At 50.2% G+C, this 22,375-nt stretch overlaps 2 protein-coding genes across 3 annotated transcripts in view; one reads left to right on the top strand and one right to left on the bottom strand.

Annotated features, from left to right (window-relative positions):
- SLC22A31 (solute carrier family 22 member 31) overlaps positions 1-1,976 on the top strand; it is an 11,488-nt gene extending 9,512 nt beyond the window's left edge. Inside the window, exons 9-10 of the mRNA XM_081017808.1 lie at positions 50-161; positions 1,197-1,976. Coding sequence (XP_080873934.1) covers positions 50-161; positions 1,197-1,626 — 542 coding nt within the window. The 3' untranslated portion in view covers positions 1,627-1,976. The remainder of the gene's footprint in view (positions 1-49; positions 162-1,196) is intronic.
- On the bottom strand, positions 1,628-22,375 carry CDH15 (cadherin 15). Of its 2 annotated transcripts, none has more exons than XM_081017781.1 (14): positions 22,221-22,375; positions 13,899-14,054; positions 12,732-12,887; positions 11,479-11,623; positions 10,598-10,758; positions 9,544-9,672; positions 8,835-9,020; positions 8,005-8,258; positions 7,200-7,339; positions 5,990-6,208; positions 5,278-5,517; positions 4,420-4,556; positions 3,792-3,956; positions 1,628-2,856 (listed from the first exon to the last, which is right to left on the bottom strand). In XM_081017781.1, the coding sequence occupies exons 1-14, from the start codon at positions 22,272-22,274 to the stop codon at positions 2,659-2,661; spliced, it is 2,340 nt and encodes a 779-aa protein (XP_080873907.1). In that variant the 5' UTR covers positions 22,275-22,375; the 3' UTR covers positions 1,628-2,658. The 2 variants fall into 2 exon arrangements, with proteins under 2 accessions (XP_080873907.1, XP_080873908.1); XM_081017782.1 differs by lacking the exon at positions 22,221-22,375 and adding an exon at positions 21,013-21,156.

Raw genomic sequence — 22,375 nt, 5'->3', positions numbered from 1 at the left:
GGCAGACCTCCTGCTTAGCCTGCCTGCCTCTCTATTCTTCCTCCCTTAGACCTGATGTCCTGGCTCATTGTGCTGCTCTCTGTCCTGGGGATCCTCGCGTCACAAGCTGTTTCCGCCCTCAGCGTCCTGTTTGCTGGCGAGGTGCTTCCCACCGTGGTCAGGTGAGGCGTCTCTCCTCTCCCTGCATGTGCTGTGCAGGCACACGAGGCCTAGACTGTATACTGTAAGCCGCCCTGTGTTCCACTGATGAAGGGCGGTATAGAAATGTAATTATAATGATGAGGATGATAATAGACTGGCAGGCCCAGAACCCAGAGTGGGAGGGTGACTGCTGCATTAATTCGGCTGGGGGTTGGGATGGGAGGAACAGGAGAGGCCCAATTTGTGCAGGTCTACCCAAGGTCCTACGCAAATGACCAGTCCTGTGAACATTTAAATCCCTGGTTTCCACTGAGGAAGAAGTAGGTCTGTGGTAGAGCATCTGCTTTGCATGCAGGAGGTCATATACAGGAATCTGTCTTCTATTGAGTCCGACCATTAGTCCACCTGGCTTAGCATTGTTTCAAGGGGCTTGTACCCCTTGCTTGCTTTGCTTGCCAACCATGCAAATCCTCCCAACAGGAGCAGTGTGATGACAACATTACATTTTTATGTATATAGGAAGATATACTGGCAGCGGTAGCTCTCTAATTAAGATGTCATTGGGGTGGAATGTGGGAACGTCTGGATGCAAAGCAGCTGCTCTCTAGCACTGGGTGGGCCCCCTCCTGAAGCTCCAGTCATATTCTCTGATACTGGGTTGCAGGCCTGGTAAAAGCCTTCCTGGGCATGAGGTCAGCCCCGGGAAGAGGCTGCCAGCCAGAGTTTGACACTGATCTGACCTGGCCAAAGGCAGCTCCTTTGTGTGTTTCTCATAGAGCCGCACTAGCCATTAAAAGGAGGAGTGAGCATCTGTTTTGTAACACAAAAAAATCCTCAGTAGAAACTACTTTTTTTTTTTTAAAGGGGGAGTGGGCTTGGGGGAGGGAGGAAGACCTTGGACGTGGCCCACAGGGTTAATCTGGTGGGGAGCCCCACTCTATTCTTAGCTGCTGAGCTTGTGCCTCATGTAGCCAGGCGGGACTTCCTCTCTTCTACCCCCTCACCCTGCTCAGCACTTCTTGTTCCCGACACTGCTGCCCTTTTCTCTTCTGCAGGGGTGCTGGGCTGGGCCTCATCCTGGCCGCTGGCTTGGTGGGCCAGGCCACCACTCCACTCATGGAGATCCACAACAGCCATGGCTTCTTCCTCCACCATGTGATCTTCGCCTCCTTCGCCATCCTGTCAGTGCTTAGCATCATGCTGCTCCCGGAGAGCACCAGCAGGCCCCTGCCGGACTCTCTGCGGGACGGGGAGAGTCAGCACCGGCCCCCGCTCTTCCGCTCCAGTCAGCGCCAGCGCCACAAGGACCACCTGCCGCTGCTCTCCACCCGCTCCACAGCTGGCCCCTACGACCCCGACAGCTACGCCCGCCTCGTCTCAGCCACCAAGAAGATGCTGGGCTCCCACCATGGAGCCAGCTCTGGGCAAACAAGACCGCTGCTCCCGGCACACTCCCGGCACAACAGCACTCTGGAAGGGATGTAGAGGCCTGCTGGCCACTGGACTACATGCCTTGGGGCAGTGAGGAGGGTGTTTAAGTCCCCCCCCCCCGGTTGAAGGACTGCACCATGTTCCTAAAAACAGGAGTGAGGCTGTGAGCACAGAGGGCGGCTGGCCGTCACACAGGATCATCTGCCTCTTGCCCCCCAGACGTTTGGGGCTACTATGGCTGATGGGAGTTGTAGTCCAAAACACCTGGAGGGCGCCAACACCTGCTTTTTGGACTCACCTCTCTCCGTCTCACAGGGAAAGAGCCACTGCAGCCCTACCCTTGGTGCCTATAGGCTCTGGTGCCCCCAAGCAGTTCTAATAAAAAACTGTGTGACACCTTTGTAGCTCCATCTTCAACTGCTTTATTTCCAGCTGCCCTCCCTTGCTCCCCAGCCCCCTGGATCGCTTAAGCGGTGCAGCTGGGGCCTAGCAAAGTATCTTGAGTCTTCTGCCTTAGCCTGCTCAGGAAGGGGGGGGTCCAGAGCCCCCATCTAGCCCAGTGGAGGTCCCTTCATCCTGGGGGGCTCCTCCCCCCTACCCAATTTTCTTAACCTAGGTTGTCATCATCTGGCTCCACCCACTTGCCTGCTGGGTGCTCAGAGCCTTGGGTGAGAATGGCCAGTGGGCCTATAGCAAAGGGTCCTCATCCCTATCTATGCCTGGGACTCTGGGACTGGCATTGCCTTCCCTCCCTGCTTTGGGTTGGCTCTTCCCAGGAAATGGTGCTGACTTCCTGGAGCACCTGAGTTTAAGGGTCGCTGATACCCTCCTTCCCCACAGTGGGCAGTGGTTATCGTCTGCAAGATGGCTGCCTGGGGAAGTAGGTGGCATAACAGGAAGTGACCCCATAATACTGCAGCAGCAGCTGCTGAGAGGAGGGGGGTTTGCTGGCAGTGGGGCCAGCCAAAGACCAAGAGGGTAACTGGGCTGCGTGCTCTCTGTCCACAGCTGGCAGAGTCCAGCATATACTTGGCTGCTGGAACGGCCTCTCTCCCCTTCCCGCCCCCCATCTTCCCCCAACCCCCGCTATTGACCGTACAGCTCTGCCAGGCGCCGGAATCGTGGGCCCCATTCGTTGAGATAGTCGTAATCCTGGTCTTCGTCGGCTAAGCTGGAGAGGATGGAGCTGAGCGAGCCGCCGGCCGAGCCTTCGCCCTCGTAGTCGTAGATGAGAGCCGTGTCGTACGGCGGCACGCTGGGGTCGCTGTCGGCCGCCTCCAGGCCCTGCAGGGGGAGGAGAGCCAGGGGAGCTCAGCAGAGGACCACCAAGACAAACCACATCCTAAGGACCCTCTCCTCTTAACTGAGACTTGGGTTAGACTTAACTGTGACAAGCGGGATATACAATTTTTAAATGAATAAAATAAGATTTAAGTGTTCTAGTTGCAGCCCCCATGGAGCCAAAAGGGCAAGCCTGCATTAAGGGCTAGCTACTTGCCAGGGTGGCGCTGTGGGTTAAACCACAGAGCCTAGGACTTGCCGATCAGAAGGTCAGTGGTTCGAATCCCCGTGACAGGGTGAGCTCCCGTTGCTCAGTCCCAGCTCCTGCCCACCTAGCAGTTCGAAAGCACGTCAAAGTGCAAGAAGATAAATAGGTACCACTCCAGCGGGAAGGTAAATGGTGTTTCCGTGCGCTGCTCTGGCTTGCCAGAAGCGGCTTAGTCATGCTGGCCACATGACCCGGAAGCTGTACGCTGGCTCCCTCGGCCAATAAAGCGAGATGAGCACCGCAACCCCAGAGTCGGTCACGGCTGGACCTAATGGTCAGGGGTCCCTTTACCTTTACCTTAATTGCCAGGCCTCCTTTTTCATAGCCATGACCTCTTGCACCCCAAGGGTGGGATGCCTACAGCTCTGCGGCAATCGCTGGACTCCCAATTCCCAGCATAGCCAGAGGTCAAGCATGATGGGAGCCAGGAATTCGGCAACATCTACCATTTGCCAGGTTCCCCACTCCTGCTGTATTGGCTGCTAGGCCCTGCAGCTTCTTGATAACTTGTGCCAGCACCAAACTGAGAAGGGGGTAGCTCCGTGTGGCCAAAATCGGGGAGGGTTCCCCCCCCCCACTTCCCGCTCTGTCCCAATTGGCCTCTCCCATCCTCAGCAGTTCCTCTCCCCACGCTGCCATCCTCCTAGCCCCTGATGTGTCCCTTCAGTACCTCGTTGATGAAGTCCTCTATGTCGGAAGGACAGGCAGGCAGCCGCCGGGGGTACTGAGGCAGGCCGTAGCTGTAGGGGGCGTCCCTCCGGTGCGGTGGCTTGCTCCGAAGAGATGGTGGGGGGAAGAGGTCGGGGTTGCGCAGCTGGTTGAGGTCGTAGGCATCCTGAAAGGCAGGAAGAGGGACCTTACAACCACGATATGTGTGAGAGACACAAGGCTTCCTGGCCCTGCTGGGGCCTGGCAGATGAGGCTTAGAAGTAGGGGAGGATTCAAGTTGGGAGACCCCCAATTGAAAATGCATACAAAATCCTGTTCTCACCATGGCCAATGGGAAACCTGTAAGGAGGACCCGAGTGTGACATCACCTCTCCCCACCCATAATTCTTGGCCACTGGCATTCAGAGCCCTCCTGCCTCCAACAGTGGAGTTACTACCAGCCATTGTGGCTAGCAGTCATTGGCAGTCTCATTTTCCATGAATTTGTCTAGTCCAAGCCAAACCCAGCTGGCGATCACTGTCTCTTGCGGAAGGGAGTTCCATAGTTCTTTAAGTCCATCATAGATTGTTCAGGCTGCCTTCTCTGCCGTGCTCTCCCACCCCACCCCCCATATAATTTGGGGTCTCACCTGGTCCTCTTCTCCGCCTCCTTGTTCGTTGTAGTTGACGATGTTGTCCCTCAAGTCATCCTGAGAGCACCCCAGGAGACCCTTGTGGAAGGCCTGACGGCGGGAATGCTCCAGCGCAGCCACCAGCAACGCCAGGACTGCAAGCAGAGAGGGAGAGGTTAAAAGCTGTGTGTGTGTGTGTGTGTGGCAGAGCATCAAAACATCTTTTTCCCAGCCTCCTGCAAGTAGGAATGACCAAATATGTCAATTCTGGTTTCTCTCAGTTTTTCATTTTTGTCCAATCCTAAATTTAATTCTCCATATTAGTTTATTATTATTTTTTAAGTCCTCATGGAATTTTTTCAGCAGTTTTGCGAGAATTTCTCCTCATATGCACACCATTATGCATTTTTTCCTAATATTGGGGGTGGGGGGTTGCACAGCAATTTTCCTTAATATATTACATTTTCGGATGGATGGATTACAGCAGAAAATCGATGCAGTGTGAGAAAAGTAATAATTAGTACTCAAAAGGCCAGTGGAAGCAGAAACGATTCTGCCCATTTTTGCAGGAGCAGCAGGGAGGACTTGATGAAAAGTTCCAGAGCAGGGGCGCAAGTTGCTTCCAAAAAGGCCTTGCTATATGTGGTGGCTGCCCAGGCCTCTGCACAGCATGACACACAGCTGTTGTTTGGCAGCTCCTACTCATGAGCAAGTAAGAGACGCAAGAAGCCTGCTCTGACATTGTACCTCGGGTCCCACGGGACAGGCTGGCCCTACCATTAGGTTGAGGGACTGAACCACATCAGACATGCCCCAGCAAAATGCCCTTTTAGGAACAGGCCCTGAATCTCATGCCAGAAGGCACGTCGCACTTACGCAGGAGCAGGATGGTGCAGCTCAGGATGATCATCAAGGCCCCGAAACTCAGGCCTGCCACAGCACCCACCACGGCAGCAACGTGAGCCTGGCAGGAGCCCCACTTGTCACAGGCGCACACAGAGACATTCAGGAGCTGCTCTCGCACCTGTGGCGGCGTCCCTGAGTCACTGATGAGCAGCGGCAGGACGTGGAGCCCTATGTCCACTTCTCCTTCAGTCTGCAGCAGCGCATGGGTGTCTGTAAGAGATGGGGGAGTTTCAGGGAGGAGGAGGGAGCAAGCAGGAGCCTGACTGTTTCTATTCTTCTGCCCCCCCCTTCCAAAATGCTTTCTGTTACCTTTGCAGGAAGACCAATCCAAGTGGGTCTGAGGGGTCCCGGGACAAGGTGCCCACCGGCTGGCTTGCTTGGGGGCAGCAGCAATGGCAGAAACAGCTGTGTTGAGTGACAGGCAGTGCCAGGAAGCTGAGCCTAGCTACCACTTTAATTTCCCACAATACCTTGGATGATATTGAAGGAAATTAAAATGGTGGCTGGACTTTGTGGTCCAGCCTTGCTCAGAGAGCCAGGTCAATGTATTTTTTTTAAGGTGGAGTGCTCAGGCCCCTTGGAATTGACTGGGAATGCCAAACGCTGATGCCATCCCTGGTTGAATCTCTTTCCCACCCTCTGCTAAATGTAGGGGTGCTGACGCCCACCAGGTCAAGGTTACCATTGATGTGTCCGAGAGTCCAATTCTGAGCCATGTCAGGGCTGAGGCGAAAGTGGAAGGGCTCAGCGTGGGGAGCCAGGTCGTCATCAGTGGCGCTCAGCACCAGGCGTCCGCCCTGGCTGCATAGCTCGCTAGTCACCGGAAGCAGAAGAGGAGCATGGTCGTTGACTTCCAGCACCTCAATGGACAGGGTCCCCGTAGCTGTCAGGGATGGGTTTCCTAAACAAAAAGCAGGAGAACATAGATGCATTGCTAAGGGATAGCTTTATTCTGTTGTATTTTAATATTCTGTTGGAAGCCGCCCAGAGTAGCTGGGGAAACCCAGCCAGATGGGCGGGGTATAAATAATATATCATCATCATCATCATCATCATTTAATTGTGACTAGGGCCGGCCCTAACAATAAGCAGTGTGAGGAAGCTGTGGTTGCAGGCTATTCTGCCTGAGCCCTTGGGAATTCCCTCTGCTTGGAGGCTAGAGCTCTGTGTTCCTTGTGGCTTGTCCAAAAGTTACTTGTCCCACAGTCCCTAAACTAGCTGGCTGCCTTTAGATGTGTACAATGCTACCCTGTTGGCAGCAGATCCAACTACCAGCCCAGTCACCTCCTGTGCATGGAAAAGCAGAGGAGACATCTTGGCCACCTCCATCAGCAAAATGTCTTGGCTTTGCCCTGTTACTGACTATTACCTTGGAAAGAATAGAACTTCCATGTGGAGGGGAAATCTATATCTGATTACCAGAGGCTTTGTGGCAAATAAGGGATAGATACTTTTCTTGCAAACTCTCCCAAGGGCATCTTCTGGCTACTAGTGGAGCCAGACTTTTTCCTATGATCCAATATACCCTTCTGAGACTCTCTAAAGGCAGCTTCAGACCCAGAATTTTGCAGGGGGGATTAAAGCACCTATCATAACATTTGTGCACTTAAAGTGGATTAAAGGCCTCTGCTCCCCCGGTGTAACAAAACCTCCACTATAAAGAACAGCCCTCGGCTCTGCTGCTTGAAAAGCGACGAGGAAATGCATTGAAAAGTGTGGGAACGAATGAGTGACACTAACTGAAAGATGTGTAGATGCTCTGCAAGTGACATGATCAGGTGTCTTGCATCTCCATGCCGGCTGTTTTGCAGTGATTCCCTGCCCCTGTTACAGTGAACTTCTAGCCATCGGCCTGCTCCTGTCCTCTCCCACACTCTGCCCGACCTTCTCACCATTATCGCTGGCCAGGATCTGCAAGGTGTACCAGCCGCCTGGGAATGTTGAGCGTGGGGGAACCGTCTGTCGTGTCTGCACCAGGCTGGAGTCAGGGTCCACTTGTAGCCAGCTGGCCAGGTCAGAGGCCTGGAAGTACCTGAGGATGCAGGTCAGAGAAAGAGATGCTAATATTCTCTCTGTGTGTGTGTTCATGAACAGCATTTGCTTTCCTAGAGGCAAAGTTACACTCGCCAGGATGTCACACACATCTGGGAGGCAAATTGGGCTTGTGTGGTGGTGGAGGCACCTTGCAGAGGCTTATACAAAACACTGTCATGACAACTATGCTCTCCCCTGACTGCTGGAGGCTGTATGCCTTTGAATACCAGTCGCTGGGAATCACAATGGGGAAGAATGCTGTTGCACTCAGGTTTTGCTTGTGGGTATTCTCAGACATCTAGTTGGCCACTGTGAGAACAAGATGCTGGACTAAATAAGCATTTGACCTGATCCAGCAGGACTTTTCTTCTGTTTCTGCAAGTTGGTATGTTTTTCTTCTAGGCCATAAAGGCTAGAGACTTATTTAAAACAAAAAGGGGAACAGGAGCTGCAGTTCTTGCGGCACTGAATTTTATGCCAGGCACCAAGCCATGCCTTTGGTCTGCAGCTCTGAAAGGGCAGAATCCCACCAAGCCCTGGAGGCCAACCCGGCCAGGGCGTTTTCTGCTCCCTTCCTCCTTAAAATCACCCACCTGCTCCCAATGCAGGCTAACTTGGAGTATCTCCTTGGACGGTAGCCTGAAGCCCTCTGGCCCAGCTCACCTGAGTTGCTGCCCTTGCTGGGTGTCTGGGTCACTGGCACGGTAGAGGGTTATCTCTGTGCCAGGGGGCGCACCTTCATTCACGCTTCCCCTCCAGGGATTCTCCCGGAAGAAGGGGGCTTCATTGGCATCGAGCACATTCACTTGCACTGTGGTCAAGGCCCTGGCAGCCTTTGGGGCAGACAGCTCCAGGGGACTTTGGTTCTGGACAGAGACAAGCAGTTCAAACCGGTCCCGTTCTTCGTGGTTGAGGGCCTGATGATAGGGAAAGAGATTTGGTGAAGCCGTGGTTAGTGGCGTGGGACCCTTTTGCTCCCATCGTTGCAAATCCGTCAAATAGGGCCAGCATTCCTGCTTCCCAGCCTTTTCTCTGTCTGCTCTGTTTTGAGCGTCAACCAGGTATCGATAGCTAAAGCAAGAGTTGCAAGAACTCAAATCCACTTTGCGTATTGTGGCTTCTGGCCCCAGAATCCTGCTCCCTTCATCCAGGAGGACCGGCGACTGGTTGTGGCTACCCTGTGCTGATGGACCTGCCCTTAGCGCATGGTGAGAGGTGCTCTTGTTATCATTATCTTGCTTGCTTAAAGTTTGGGATTGTGTGCCTTTATTTAAACTCTACAAAGACAGCTAGTCTGTAAATCCCTCTCCCCTCAAAGTCCACACCCCAGGCCTCATATTTAGGGAATGGGGGAGGCCATGGCTACTCCATGGTGAGCAGAACGCACTCTGTGCATGCTCATTAGCACCCAGTGCTTTGGCCATTGTTCCCAGGCTGAACCCGGTGCTCTAAACAGGCTCCAGGGATGGATCCAGCTGAATGCCATTCCTTACCTTCACCAGGGAGATGACGCCATCGTTGGTGAGGGGGTCAGTGTGGATGGCAAAAGCCCCGTTGGGGTCCCCCTCCAGAATGGTGAACTTAGCCAACCAGTTGGGAGAACCAGGGAGGTCCTTGTCTTGGACCAGCACTCGCCCAATGACCACGCCTTGCTTGTTCTCAGGGGCCTCCATGGAGAACTGCAAGAGAAGGGGGGGGGGGAGTTATTCAGTATTTTGGCCTGGCTAGATCTGCCAGTGCACACTTTGCAGGGCACAGTCTTCCCCTTCTTTCTGGTTTTTGAGGGAGAACTGGAGAAGGGGCAGAACTATGTGTAACATCTTGAACTCATTGTGGGGGAAGCGTTGGGAATAAACAATAATGATAAATAGCAATTGGATGCTGCCAAGGGGCTTGGAAGGAGCAGCCTGTGCGCTATGGCCCGCACTTGATGCGTTTTGTGGGCTGCACTGATTCATCGGCGTGGATCACCTCCTGATTCACAACTGGAGTGGGTTTCGTTGCTGTTGGTATTACGCAGGAGATATTGGAGAGGCCAAACAAAGCCCTGCTCCACTGCACTCTGAAGCCCCTAACTCCATTCAAACGGAGCAGAAGGAACTTCCAGCCACACCAACTGGATAAAGAACCCAGCCAGGGTCCTTTATTTTCTCCTCTCCCAGCAGTTCTGCCTCCTCAGTGGGTGGGGGGTGGGCTCCCCACCTCTTTCTCCGTGAACTCAGGTGGGTTATCATTTATGTCATCCACGTAGATAACGGCTGTGGCGGTGGTGGCCAGACCCTCTCCGGACATATCTGCCACTTGGAGCGTCAGGTTGTAAATGCCGACGACCTGCGTGGAGAGGAGCAGAGGTAGGTGACGGTGTGGGGAAGAGGGTACAAGCCAGAGAGGGAAGCATACCATTCACACGGTTCTAGGATCTGCCTATTCCTCCCTGGGTTCCATACCTACAATGCCTTTCGGAAAGTTGTTTGCAGTTCTCTATACGTTTGGACACCTCTTAAGATGCTGTAACCAAATTGCATGACGGTTCCTGAGCTTGAGTAGCATATTTTTAAAAAATCTGTATTTGGATACATCTGGGCATCATTCTGAATCAAGATGGTGGAGCGAAACTTTAAAAATTGCACCGATTGAAACCCCGATTTCAAAACTGCACTGATTTTTGCTGTTGTTTCTTAGAATTATTCAGCAATGCTGGGTGTGAGGCTACTAGTGTCAGATAAGTTTAAAAACCTGGTTTTCTGTCCCACCTTTCTTTCCAAAAGACGGTAGGCCAAAGCTTATTTGTACTGTACTGGATTTTTGCAAATAAAATAAAGTAAAATTTTGGTGTATTTTTAGAATACTGCAAATCATTTCCTGACATTTCACTCTTTCAAGTATAGTTTTGAGACGTTTTGTGTGTGTGTGTGTGTGTGTGTGTGTGTGTGTGTCACTATTAAAAATAATTCAGGGCAATAATGTTACAGCATTAATGTGCTGCATTCAAAATGATTGCCCCCGTTTTTTCAAAAACATCTCAGCCCAAGAGCTTTCGAAATTGGGAATGTCGTAACAAAATAGACCCTAAGGATTCAAATGATCCAAGTTTGTGTGCAGATTCAAATGAGAAATAATGTTTCATCCCAGATTTCCACTGGTTTCATTCTTTGGTGCAGCGTACAGTCCACTCTGCTCTTTGGCGCCTCCTGACTGGTCACCCATGACTGCACTCCACCCTCAAGCTCTGAGATAAACATGGACAGGCTTGTACCTCCCGGTCAAACCCAGCTCGGGCTGTTTGAATTTCCCCTGATAGCTCGTCAATTGTGAAGACGTCTCCCATCTCTGGTCCCAGGATGGAATATCTCAACGCGGCATTGTCTGTCTCAGGGTCGTCTGCGTCTGTGGCTTCTACCGTCATCACGTAGGTACCTGAGAAGGAACAGAGATGCCTTATTCCACCAGGACAATCTATTTTCCCATCTAGCCCAGTGGTGTCAACACTGACTGGCAGAACTCTTGAAGGTCTTTTTTATATATATAAATATTTTTATTGTTTTTAATTATAACAAACACCATATACTGTAGACATTAAAAATGTTTATACCATCAATACAATATTGAAATGTGGGATTTCTCCAATCCCTTGACTTCCCTCTACCGTCTCCATGGTTCCATTATTGTTAATTTATGCATGTCCAAATAATATTTTCCATCTGTACGTATCTAGTTCGATCTGTTATCATAATACTGCAAACGTTTTTTAGAATCCTGCTGATGTATCAACTTGTATACAATGCTTTGACATATATGCAATAAAAATTTCCCACTCATTTTTTAATTTGTTGTTGTCTTGATTTCTGAGTCTTCCTGTTAATTTAGCCATCTCAGCATATTCAATTAACTTAATTTGCCAATCTTTTTCCGTGGGAGTTTTTTTCCTCTTTCCAGTTTTGGGCTATCAATATTTGTGCAGCCATTGTCGCATACAAACTCTTGAAGGTCTAAGGCAGGGGACGATCATTCCTATCAGCTGCTACTTGTTTCTCACAGTTCCCCACCCTCAGCTTCCAGTTCAACCCACCTTGGTGGGCTCAGAGAACTGGCCCATCCGTATTAAACAAGAACCATGCGAGGATCTGGCACACCCACCTGGAGGAGCTTCTTCCACCACGTGCCCAATAAACACAGCCTGCCGGAAGAGGGGCCGGTTGTCATTCTGGTCCATGACCAGAATCTCCAGGTCTGTGGGATCCTCCAGTGGAACTCCACTCAGGTCTAGTGCAAAGGCCCTGAGCTGGGCATGGGTAAAGCAAGAGGTGTTGAGTTATTATCATCAAGATAAGCCTAGTTCTGTCTTATAAGATCCACACATAACCAGGGAGACTGTCCCCTTCAAGATCCACAATAAGTATCTTTCATCAAAAGCACTATTTTTGTGCAACATTCACAAATGCATGCATGATGACCCCAAATTAGGAACTGGGGATGTTGATCCCATATTAAGCTTTGGGCCACCCAAAATGACGCCCCACAGCTCCAGAAGAGTGTCCTCTATGAAATGACATTGCTATTGGGCCCAGCCTAATGCTTTGGTCAAAGGACACCATCAGGCATGGCACCCCAGTAGGTAGAATTTTTTTTTTTGGGAGAATCTCGGAGGTGACCATTTCCTGAGAGAGATAATATGGGGCAGCCTCAAGTTTATTTTGGAGCTCTGAGAACTTTAGTTTCTTTTTCAGTTTTCTGACTGAGCAGGGTTTCAAACTTTTGGCCAAATAAGGAACTGGCAACCAGCCACCAACTTCACCCCTGCCTCTGACTACTCAGTTGGTCTACCTGTTGGCTTGCAGCACAGACTTGTTCCTCACCTCCTGCCCCCTCCATCTGCCATGACCCTGCCCCTCCCCCCACTTTGGAACAAGGCACTCACTTGTCTGTTTCCACTCACAGTCTGTGTCCTGCCCTCCTTGCTAACAGGGGTGTGAATTGCCTTCTGCTTGGGAGGTGAGAGAGAACTGCTTGATGGCCAAACTTATCTGCCCTTTGGCTTATCTGTTCTTGGGCCAGATTTTGCATTTAGCTGTGATTCCTGCATTGCAGGGGCTGGACTTGTTGACCCTTGGGGTCTCTTCCAACTCTACAGTTCTATGATTCTTCCATCCTTAAAATATTCTGGGTCTGGAAACTCTCATCAACTCCAGCCAGCTTGGCCTGTGGCAACCCAACATCTCGGACATCTCAGGGTTGGCAGAGTCTACTCAGGGAAATACATTTTGCACATGCTCAGAAGCACCTTATCATCATCATCACCACCATTTGCATGTGTTCCGGAGCTCAGTCCTGACATTTAAAACACCCTCTGGAGCTGCAATGAACCACGAAGCAAGTTGGGCTTTCCTTACCCGAAAGCGGTCATTCTTTTCCCGGTCCAGCACAGTGTTGAGGTAGACTTTCCCATTGCGTTTATCGATGGAGAACACACCCTTGGGATCTTCATCCACTCCTGGACCCTTGATGCTGTAGATCACACCTCCGGGCTGCTGCTTGTCTGATTTAATCTACAAAAGGGAGATTAGCCCTGTGTGCTGGGAGAGGGCTGGCACTTCTCCTGCTCCTGCCCACAGGTGCTGCCCTTCCCCCTCTCTGTACCCAGATGTGACTTAAATCCCAACCAGGCTCAGGGACATAGAAGGCTGCCTGATTCCATCTAGCATGATATTATCTCTACACTAACTGGCAGTGGCTCTCCAGGGGGATTCAGGCAGGGAGTCTTTCTAAGCCCTGCTTGGAGATGCCGCTGGGGTTTGAACCTGGGAGGACTTTCTGCACACAAAGCAGATGCTCTGCCACTGAGCCAGGATCCTTTCTCGATGCATGGCGCAATGAAAGGCTTGATGCACAGTGTAACGTCCTTGGAAGGCGAGGGCCAGTTTTCTTGTGAATGCATGTGCTGTTGTGCAAGGAGGGGCTGCCACGTGGGTGCCTGCAAGCCGCAGGTGTGGGAGAGCCTGGCATGGCAAATGCAGCTGTGCCTTCACCATAACCAAGGCCACACACACACATTCAGTGCTTACGGTCAACATTCATGGTATAATGAACCGGTGTGGCTGTAGGTGAGCACTGCATGTATTGAAGGATGTGTGCCATTGCCAGACTGTATTTTTAACCTGCCTTCAGAGGCAGAGTGGGAGGGAGAGGAGCAGCCACAACCTGGTTGATTGTGATGGGGCTGTAAGGAAGGGTGGCGGCCCCTGCACTGGATCTAGCAATGAGCACAATGAGCAAGTGGGTGTGTTTCTGCAGGGTGCTGTGCTATTGGCAGATGACAACACAGCATCTCAATGAAGGTCTCAGGGCTGGCTCAGTCCAGCCATTTCCTTCCAAGGCACGATCCTGGGTCAGAAGCCTAAATGCAGACCTTGGTGGGATGCAAGCAGAGAGCAGGAGCAGCCATGGAAACATCACACCAGGGTGGGGAAGAGAAGGGCGTTTCTTTGCTTCCCAAGCCTTCTCCTGAACCAACACTTTCCACCACTGTTGAATACCAAGCTGCCCATTCTCCTCCTTACCTGCACCAAAACATGGGGGAGCCGCTTATGGTTTTCTGACACGCTGATGGGAGGGATCACCCAAGCCCTCTTCACCCTTCCTGCCCCATCCTTCTGCTGCTTTAGATGCAGTACTGGGGGGCTGCTATGGACCTCCTCTTCAGAGCAACAGACATCCTGCCAGGGGAAAAAAAAGGTGTTATATCAGTCTCTGACATATTGAAGACTTCAGAGGCTTATTATTGTGTCTGCTACACCCCCCCCCCTTTTATGCCTTCTGTTCTGACTTTTAATTTCATGGCGGTTCTGTGTTCTGCACAAGCTGCTTTGGCTCATCATGCTTTCAGCTGAAAAAGCAGGCTATAAGTTTTGTAAAATGAAGATCTGGCAGAAATAAAACTCCTTTGTCCTCCAGGGGCAACAGTCCCTGTCTGGCCACCTTCCTCACTCCCTGCCACTACACAGCTCCAGCATCTGATTCAACTAGGTTGAGAACTTGGGTGTACAATCAGTCATTGAGGAGATTTAAAAGATTGATAAATAGCTTTATGTTCCGTGAATTTCTCTATGTCTCCTAGTCACTGTTCTCCCTCCATGTTGGAGGCAGCATGTCTCTGAATACCAGTTGCTGGAACTCACAAGCAAGGAAAATGCCGTTGCACTCAGGGGCTGCTTAGGGGCTTCTTCCAAGAGACACTGAGGGCTCATCCACACTGCTGCTGGTCCTGTGCCTAGAAAGCATGGGCTGGAGTGGTCTCCCACTTGACCTGCACTTTCTAGGCATGAGTTGGAGTGGTTTTCTCCTTGCCCCACTCCTTTCCCAGAGAAAATGTGCTCTTTAGTGCTAACTCGGAGCAAACGTCAATCCAGAGAAAACCTGAATTGCCGTTTGCTCTGATTGAGTGCCAAAGAACAGTTTTCTCTGGGGGAAAGAGCAGGACGAGAGGAAGTGTGGATGAGCCCTTATAGCTGGCCACCGTGAGAACAGGATAAGGACATAACAACATAAAAAGAGCCTGCTGGATCAGGCCAAAGGCCCATCTGGTCAGCATCCAGTTCTTACAGTGGCCAATCAGATCCCTGTGGGAAGACTGCAAGCAGGACATGAGTGCAACAGCTCTGTCCCTATCCTGAACTTTCTAGCAACTAGCATTGAGAAGCATCCCGCCTCCAACAGGGGATGAGGCTGGACTAGATGTGCCTGATTCAGCTTCAGGGCTCCTATGTTCTGTTCCTATCTTGCAGCAGCCAATGGCTGAAAGCATCTAGCTGTGGGATGTAGTGATTGCTAAGAGCCAGGTGTGGGCTGTGTATTCCTCTCTGGTAACCCAAGAACCCTTTGTGGTAAGGAGCAGCTGCATGTTTGCCATCTTTGGGGGAAGGGCCCTACAGTCCTGGAGGAAATGGTGAGGAAGGGTCTTACGCAGCCCAGGAGCTGCTAGAGCACAACAAAGGAGGCAGGTTGATGCCAGGCAGTCAGTGCAGCAATGTTCTGATTGACAGATAAGCAGGTAACAAGGCAGATTCCCGGTTTTTGGTATACTGTACAGAGATGGACGGCTGTAAATGAGTGGTCCCAGTGATATGGACAGTGGCTGGGGCCCTTGATGGAGTTTGTTTAAGGCAGAGTCCCTAAACTGTGGTCCGTGGACCACCACTGGCCCACAAACATCATGTTGGTCCTTGCTGTGTGCATGGATTTGTGGTTGAAGGTGAAAGACATTCTGTTGCATTAAATACTCATTGCTTTTTAATTGGATTATTCTTACATTGCATTTTATTATATTGAAATTTGAATTCTATGGAATCCAAGGTGTAATACAATAAAATATACTATATTTAAAAATACAAGAAGCAATCTAAAACTAAATTTAAAAATCCAGCATCTAGTACAGAACATTACAAAGGCTACAACAGGCAGAAAAATCAAGACTATCAGCAATTTCCAGGTGGTCCATGAGCAAAAATGTTTTGGTGAACCAGTGGTTTAAGGCATTTATATGTCACCTAATCACCAAGGTTTTTTAAGCAGAATACATTAAAATTATTCTTTGTGATCTGCTCAACCCCATATTAGGAAGATGAATCCTAGGTTGCTGTCCCATCAAAAGTAGCCCAGGCTCTTACCCCAAGCCCTGGTTGTGCATTTGGGCTTCTCAGAAGCATTTGGTCAGCCACTGCGAGGACAGGGTGCTGGACTAGATGGGCCTCCTCTGGCCTGAACCAGCAGGGCCCTTCTTATATTCTCCTCCAGGCCAGACAGGGCTCATCTAGTCCAGCACATGGCTAGTAGCCACTGATATCCCTCTCCTCCATGAATTTGCCCAATCTTCTTTCAAAGTCATCCAAGTCGGTGGCCATCGCTATCTCCCTGCAAGAATGAAGTTCCATAGTTTAACTATGTGCTGCATGAAGAAGCACTTTCACCTGTCCTCCAACTCTTCCAACATTCAGCTCTGCTGGATGTTCAAAAGTTTCTAGTGTCATAAGAGAGGGAGAAAAAGCTTTTATCTGCTGCCTGTCTCCATGCCATGACAGTGTGGATACTAGCAGAACCTGTTGGCTATAAAAAGCAAGGGGACTGTGGGGGCCGGCTGAGAATGTGCTGCTGCTCCCTGCTCCCTCCACATCTCCCCTCCCTGAAGCAGCTGCATGGAGACGGCTGGACTTCTTACAGAGGAAACTGCCTTAGATTGACTCAGGCCCATCAGTCCCTCCTAGCTTAGTATCGCTTGCACTGACTGGCAACCTCTCTAGAGGTTCAGGCAGGGGTCTCTCCCAGCCCTACCTGGAGACAGAAGCTGGGACATTCTGCATGCAGAGCAGATGTTCTAGCACTGATCTGCTTTGGCCTTCCTCGTGAGCCAGCCAAGATCCCAGCCCAGATTTTGGCACAGTGCAGGCTACGCTACTGAGTTTCTGACCCAAGGGAGGTGATGGCTGCTTCCTGCCTCTCATTCCTTCCCTGTGAGATCTATTTTTGTTTCTATTTTGAATGACTGGACCCTCCTTCAGCTCCTTTCCCACGTTATTCCCATCTTGCTTTGGCAGACTTCCCTGGCACCCAGCTTCTAAGGAAAGACCCGCTTGCCCTACTGCTGCGGCTGGGAGCCTTGCAGAGAAGAGACTGAGCTGAGCTTCTGCACCGCCTTCACACAAGCCCCATCCCAACAGCCGCTCCAGGGGTCGGGCAAAGACAAGGCTGCAGCGCAAACTTTGGCAAAATCTCTCCAGAGACTGGTTGCCTTGTTCAATTTTTATGCTAGTGCATTTATTACATTTACGTCCCCCCTTTCCTCCGCGGAGCTCAAGGTGCAATATATGGCTCTCCCCGTCCCAATTTTATCCTCACAACAACCTTGTAGGTGAGGCTGAGAGACAGGGACTAGCCCAAGGTCATCCAATGAGCTTCATGGCCAAGCAGTAGATTTGAACCCTGGAGTTCCTTTGAATGACCTATTTATTGAGCATTTGTCCTGATTTGCTTGTGGGGTATCCATATGTCTTCCTGACAGTCATTTCTTCATCCCACACTGTGAAAGTCTGATTCTTTCTTAAGGAGTGGATTTGTTTCAGTAGGGAGACAAGAGCATTTTTTATACACAAACCTAAAGCTCCAATATGCGCCTGAACCCCCCCCCCCCCAGCCACAAAATGGTGACAGTATGGAGGCGCCCCTGGTCTCCTGGTGTCACAGGCCAACACTCTAACAGCAACACCACACTGGCCAGGAGAGATGCTTTCGTAACTGCTGTGAATTTAACTTCACATTCCCATGCAGCATTTCTGCCAGTTGTGACCCCCCCCATCCCTTCTCTCCTGCTCCCGACTTGCCCTGAAATGTAACCCAGCTCCCAGCCCTGGATTCCATAGCAGCAGGTGGCCAAGGGGGGATGCACACACACATGCGAACCTCCTGGAGCGCCACAAAGAACGCCACATCCCCCTGTCCTCTGCTGTAAGGGGATCCTTTCACTCTGCCCTGCTCACGCAAGCTGTGAGGGGCCCCTTCGGTGGAAAGGCTTAGGATTTGGGTCAGGGCCTTACAGATCTGCAACTGCATGGAAGGACATCTTCTACTTGGAACAGGGTGCAGTATAAAGTTGGGGGATGCAGGACAGGTGTATATGCACACCAGTGTATACAGTGGTAACCTCGGGTTACATACGCTTCAGGTTACAGACTCCGCTAACCCAGAAATAGTACCTCGGGTTAAGAACTTTGCTTCAGGATGAGAACAGAAATCATGCTCCGGTGGCGCGGCGGCAGCAGGAGGCCCCATTAGCTTAAAGTGGTGCTTCAGGTTAAGAACAGTTTCAGGTTAAGAACGGACCTCCGGAACGAATTAAGTACTTAACCCGAGGTACCACTGTAGTGCCCCCTTCCAACTTGTTGAAGGGGGTGTACATAGAATCATAGAGTTGGAAGAGACCCTGAGGATTATGTAGTTCAACCCCTGGCAATGCAGGAATATGCAGCTGTCCCATATGGGGATCGAACTTCCAGCCTTGGCATTATCAGCACCATGCTCTAACCAACTGAGCTATCCAGGCTGACGTGCGTTCTCTCTCTCTCTCTCTCTCTCTCTCTCTCTCTCTCTCTCTCTCTCCTTCCCAAGCAAGAAGCTGACTTCACAAAACAGAGCATGGGGGCTCATCTCTCTGCAAGTAGGCAAGAACCCAGAAATTCAGCATAGAAGGGAGGTTTGTGGAAGCACCCAGCAGTCAAGCAGAGGAGAGGGATGGTGGGTCACACCTCAGGATTTTGGATGGGACTTTCCTTCCCTGCCCTGCCACTTCCCTCCCTGGCCATCATTCCAGGAAGAGCTCTGCTGCAGGGTGTCACTAATGCAAGCCACATGGAATTCCAGCTTCTTTGCTCTCGGTCACTGGGGTGGGCTGCATTTTTATGCTCCCAGCTGCCGGCATGGACATTTCACGCTTGTTGTTGACTCAGGGGGCAGCTGGCAGAAAGGGGGAGGGATGCCTCCTTCACTGCTGCAGAGCTGCAGGATATCCAGGAGCTGGCTCTCCAAAGTTTGAATGGCTTTGCTCTCCTCCACATCTACACCACCCTGCCCCCATGAAGAACCCTAGAACTTCCCTTCCTTTTATCTCTGAAGCTTCATAGCCTTTAATGTTCATTGAAAGAAAGTTTCCCATTCCAAATAGGTGGTTGTTGAAGGGAGTAGGGGTCCTGTGCCCTCCCAGGAGTCAAGAGTCTCTGCATCTTTCTATGCAAAGCAACTGATCCCATCCAGCTCTTTGGAGGGGGAGGTCCAAGGGCCAAAGTGCCATAAGGGAAAAGCGGCTTCCAAGGTGCAAGGGGGTGGGATGGAGAGGACATTCCAGTTGCACAAGCCCTCCGTGAGGAAAGCAAAGGCTTGGGAATCTGTAGGGCGGCCTGATGCAAAGGAAGAGGAGAAGGGCTTTCCTTTGCAGGAGTCAGAAAAGCTGCAGCAGCTGAAAGACATGCCCATGAGACTCATTGCTGGTGGGCTGGGGGCATCCTTCTTTACATGTCTTCTCGCCCTAACAATTGAGGATTGTGAAATGAGAGTGTGGACAGGATCCCTCTCTCTGTGCGGCTAAAATGAAGGCAGGCTCCTTTGGGACCTGGAGACCTTTTTCTCGCAGGGCACAACAGCCCACATTTGCAGAAGGCCTGTCTCTCTCTGAAAACACATTATAGTTTTCTAAGCAGTCTGTTGGGACTTCCTCATGAAGCCACCCTGTAAACTGTATTTTCCCCCAGGCATTGAAAAGTTCTGTTGGAGAGAGTTCTAAAGCCCCCTGATAAAGCGTATTTTTTTCTTCAGTTATGACGGAATAGAGCGGAGAGATCCCAGGACATTTACGTGAAGGTTGGAAGTTAAAGGAACAAGCCAACATCTCCATCTGAAGAGGCGGGGGCATTTCCCGAGAGTGGTGAACTGCCACAGGGTTACCAACTTGCACTCCAAACAGAGTCACCACCACCCTTTCGACATAGGTGCTCTCCCTATTGCAGAAATCAGAAAATGGCCTGTAATGGCAGAACTTCATTACTTCTCCCCCGACCCAAGCCAGATGTTTCCAGGCTAAGTATTCTCCAGGGACTTGGAGTTTCGTTTCTGAAGTGGGGTGAGACTTGTTCAACTTAACTCCCAACAACTTCCCCTCCTTCAGAACACAGGTGCTGGACTGACAGTGGATTTGCTGTGGATTCAGTGCCACAACTTGGTAATTTCACACCCTGGACTTAAAGGGTCTTATGGGGAACACTTTAGAGGGCCAGGTGTAATTATGTCAGTTGTGGAGCACACCACGGGCATTCCTGTTCTCCCCACCCCCATCCCATTTGGTGCTATCCTCCTCCTCCAATCCACAGTTTGCCAACCCAGATTGAAAGAAAAGAAGCTACAAGTGCAGTTTTGCATTTGGAACACATGTAAATGGCAGCACCGTTGTGACTATGGGAATAAAATGAAATTTGCTCTTGCTGCCCTGATGCCAAATGAATTTACTGGGATGGGGGATGTTATAGAAAAGGGAAAAATATATTTTCAAAGTAAAAATAATAACATAAGCATCTGCATTGCAGGGGGTTGGACTAGATGACCCTTGAGGTCCTATGTCTCTACAATTCTATGATTCTGTGAATTGTGTACATGCCTGCCCAGCACCCCCTGACTATGAAAATGTGGGTTGTTGTTTTTTCTAAGTTCAAGAAGCTTTAAAAAAGAAAGAAAGAGGGATGGTGTGGGGTCTGGCGTGCCAATGCCGGTCTCAGTTTTCAGAACTTTCTAAGAAGGGACAGAATGATGTGTAAGAATTTAATGTTTAATTAGGAGATTTGTTTGATTAGGTGAAAGAATTTTGATCTGGAAACTCCTACAAACTTTCTTATTATTATCTGGTCCACTAAGTGCATTCACCTGAGTTCCACGTTGGTGCAGTTGGAGACACTTGTTGGGTTATGGTTTAAGTAAAGCTTTATTAGAGAAACACACACACACACACACACACACACACACACACACACACACACACAGAGAGAGAGAGAGAGAGAGAGAGAGTTTTGCACAAGCATTCAAAGAGAAAATTAAATCAGAGCTTGGAAAATTCATTTCGAAAAGGAACAAGTTCTCACTCACGTTCAACATGCCCCAAAAGGAACGAATTCCAGTTCTCGTTTGTCCCTATACAAAACCAACTAGTTTGGTTCACATTCAGTTCAGCTGATTTCAAGTTTATCCAAATGATCCTCAGCAATTTTTCTTTCCCAGCACTCAAACTGTTACAAGCTGCCTGTTACAAAACACACTTAAGAAGACTAAGAAAACATCCAAGAGCACACACAGTGGCATGTGAATGGTTTAATTTACTTTTCCAAACAATGATCATCTTGAAGCTTAAAGACCCAAAGAGGAGGAAAAAAAACCACACAGAGTTGAACTAGAGAAATTGTCTCAATGTCTACCCCCATAATGAACAATATCTGCTCGGTTCACCTGGCAATTACGGGAGCCGCTTTGAATTGTGCTCCAGACATTTCTGAACTAATTCAGTGAACTTCGTTAAGCCAAACCAGCTCATTCCAAGCATGGAACAAAATACAATCGCACAGGTGTATACAGAAAAAGCACAGATTAATCTCTTAAATTCCCAAGGCAGTAGAGATCACAGGTAGAAAAAACGACCTGTCATCCAGGATTCCATACAACACATACAAAAGACTGAATTCCTACATTATAAGGAGCAGACTGCTGGGTAAGATGTGTTTTTTTGGGAGTGGGCTATTGGGTCGTTGTTTTTATTTTTATTATGCATTGTGTGGTTTTATATCTTGATACTATTCTATACCCATGAGACCCCCGGGTATAGGGTGGTATATAAATTCAATAAATAATAATCATTATCTGCAGGAAGCCCTCACCTTCAGAGCTCAGTGGCTGATTGGCTAGATAAAGGGGGAGACGATGCTTCAGATATCCTGGTCTCTAGCTGTATATACACCCAAACCAACACCTTGAATGTAGCTCAGCAGCTAGCTGGAAGCTTGGACGTGTATATTCCACCACATGCTCTGTCTACTGTCCTTGGCACAGCATAAGCCTTGTCTAAGACAGAGAGGCTGGCAAAATTCCTCCTGGCTGCAAATCAGTCAATCAAATGGACCCTGGTGGCGAGGGAAACCCCCTGATTGGTTCTCCAGGTGGAAATGCCTTTGGGATGGGACTCAATTGCACACAGGACCCTCCACCTAACTGAAGTCCCTGATGCCCTGGAGTGCAGAGAAGGATCTTCACCGCCCCATTGCTCTCTGCTCCAGGCTGACACACCTGCCCTCTCCAGTGCTTACCTGAGCCCCCAACATGGCCAGCAGGAAGGAGATGAGCCAGAAAGGGGTGGCCATAATGGCTTGCTAGTGGTTGTGCCTCAGGCAGAGCGCAGAGCCGGACAGCCTCCGTCCCCTTCCTTCTCTCTCTCACACAGAGGGAGCGCCTCTGCTATGAG

Source organism: Podarcis pityusensis (assembly GCF_964106645.2).
Source record: "Podarcis pityusensis genome assembly, chromosome: 8".
In the NCBI taxonomy this organism is placed as follows: Eukaryota; Metazoa; Chordata; class Lepidosauria; order Squamata; family Lacertidae; genus Podarcis; species Podarcis pityusensis.
Note: the sequence above shows the minus strand (reverse complement) of the source record. Positions and strands in the feature narration are given on the sequence as shown.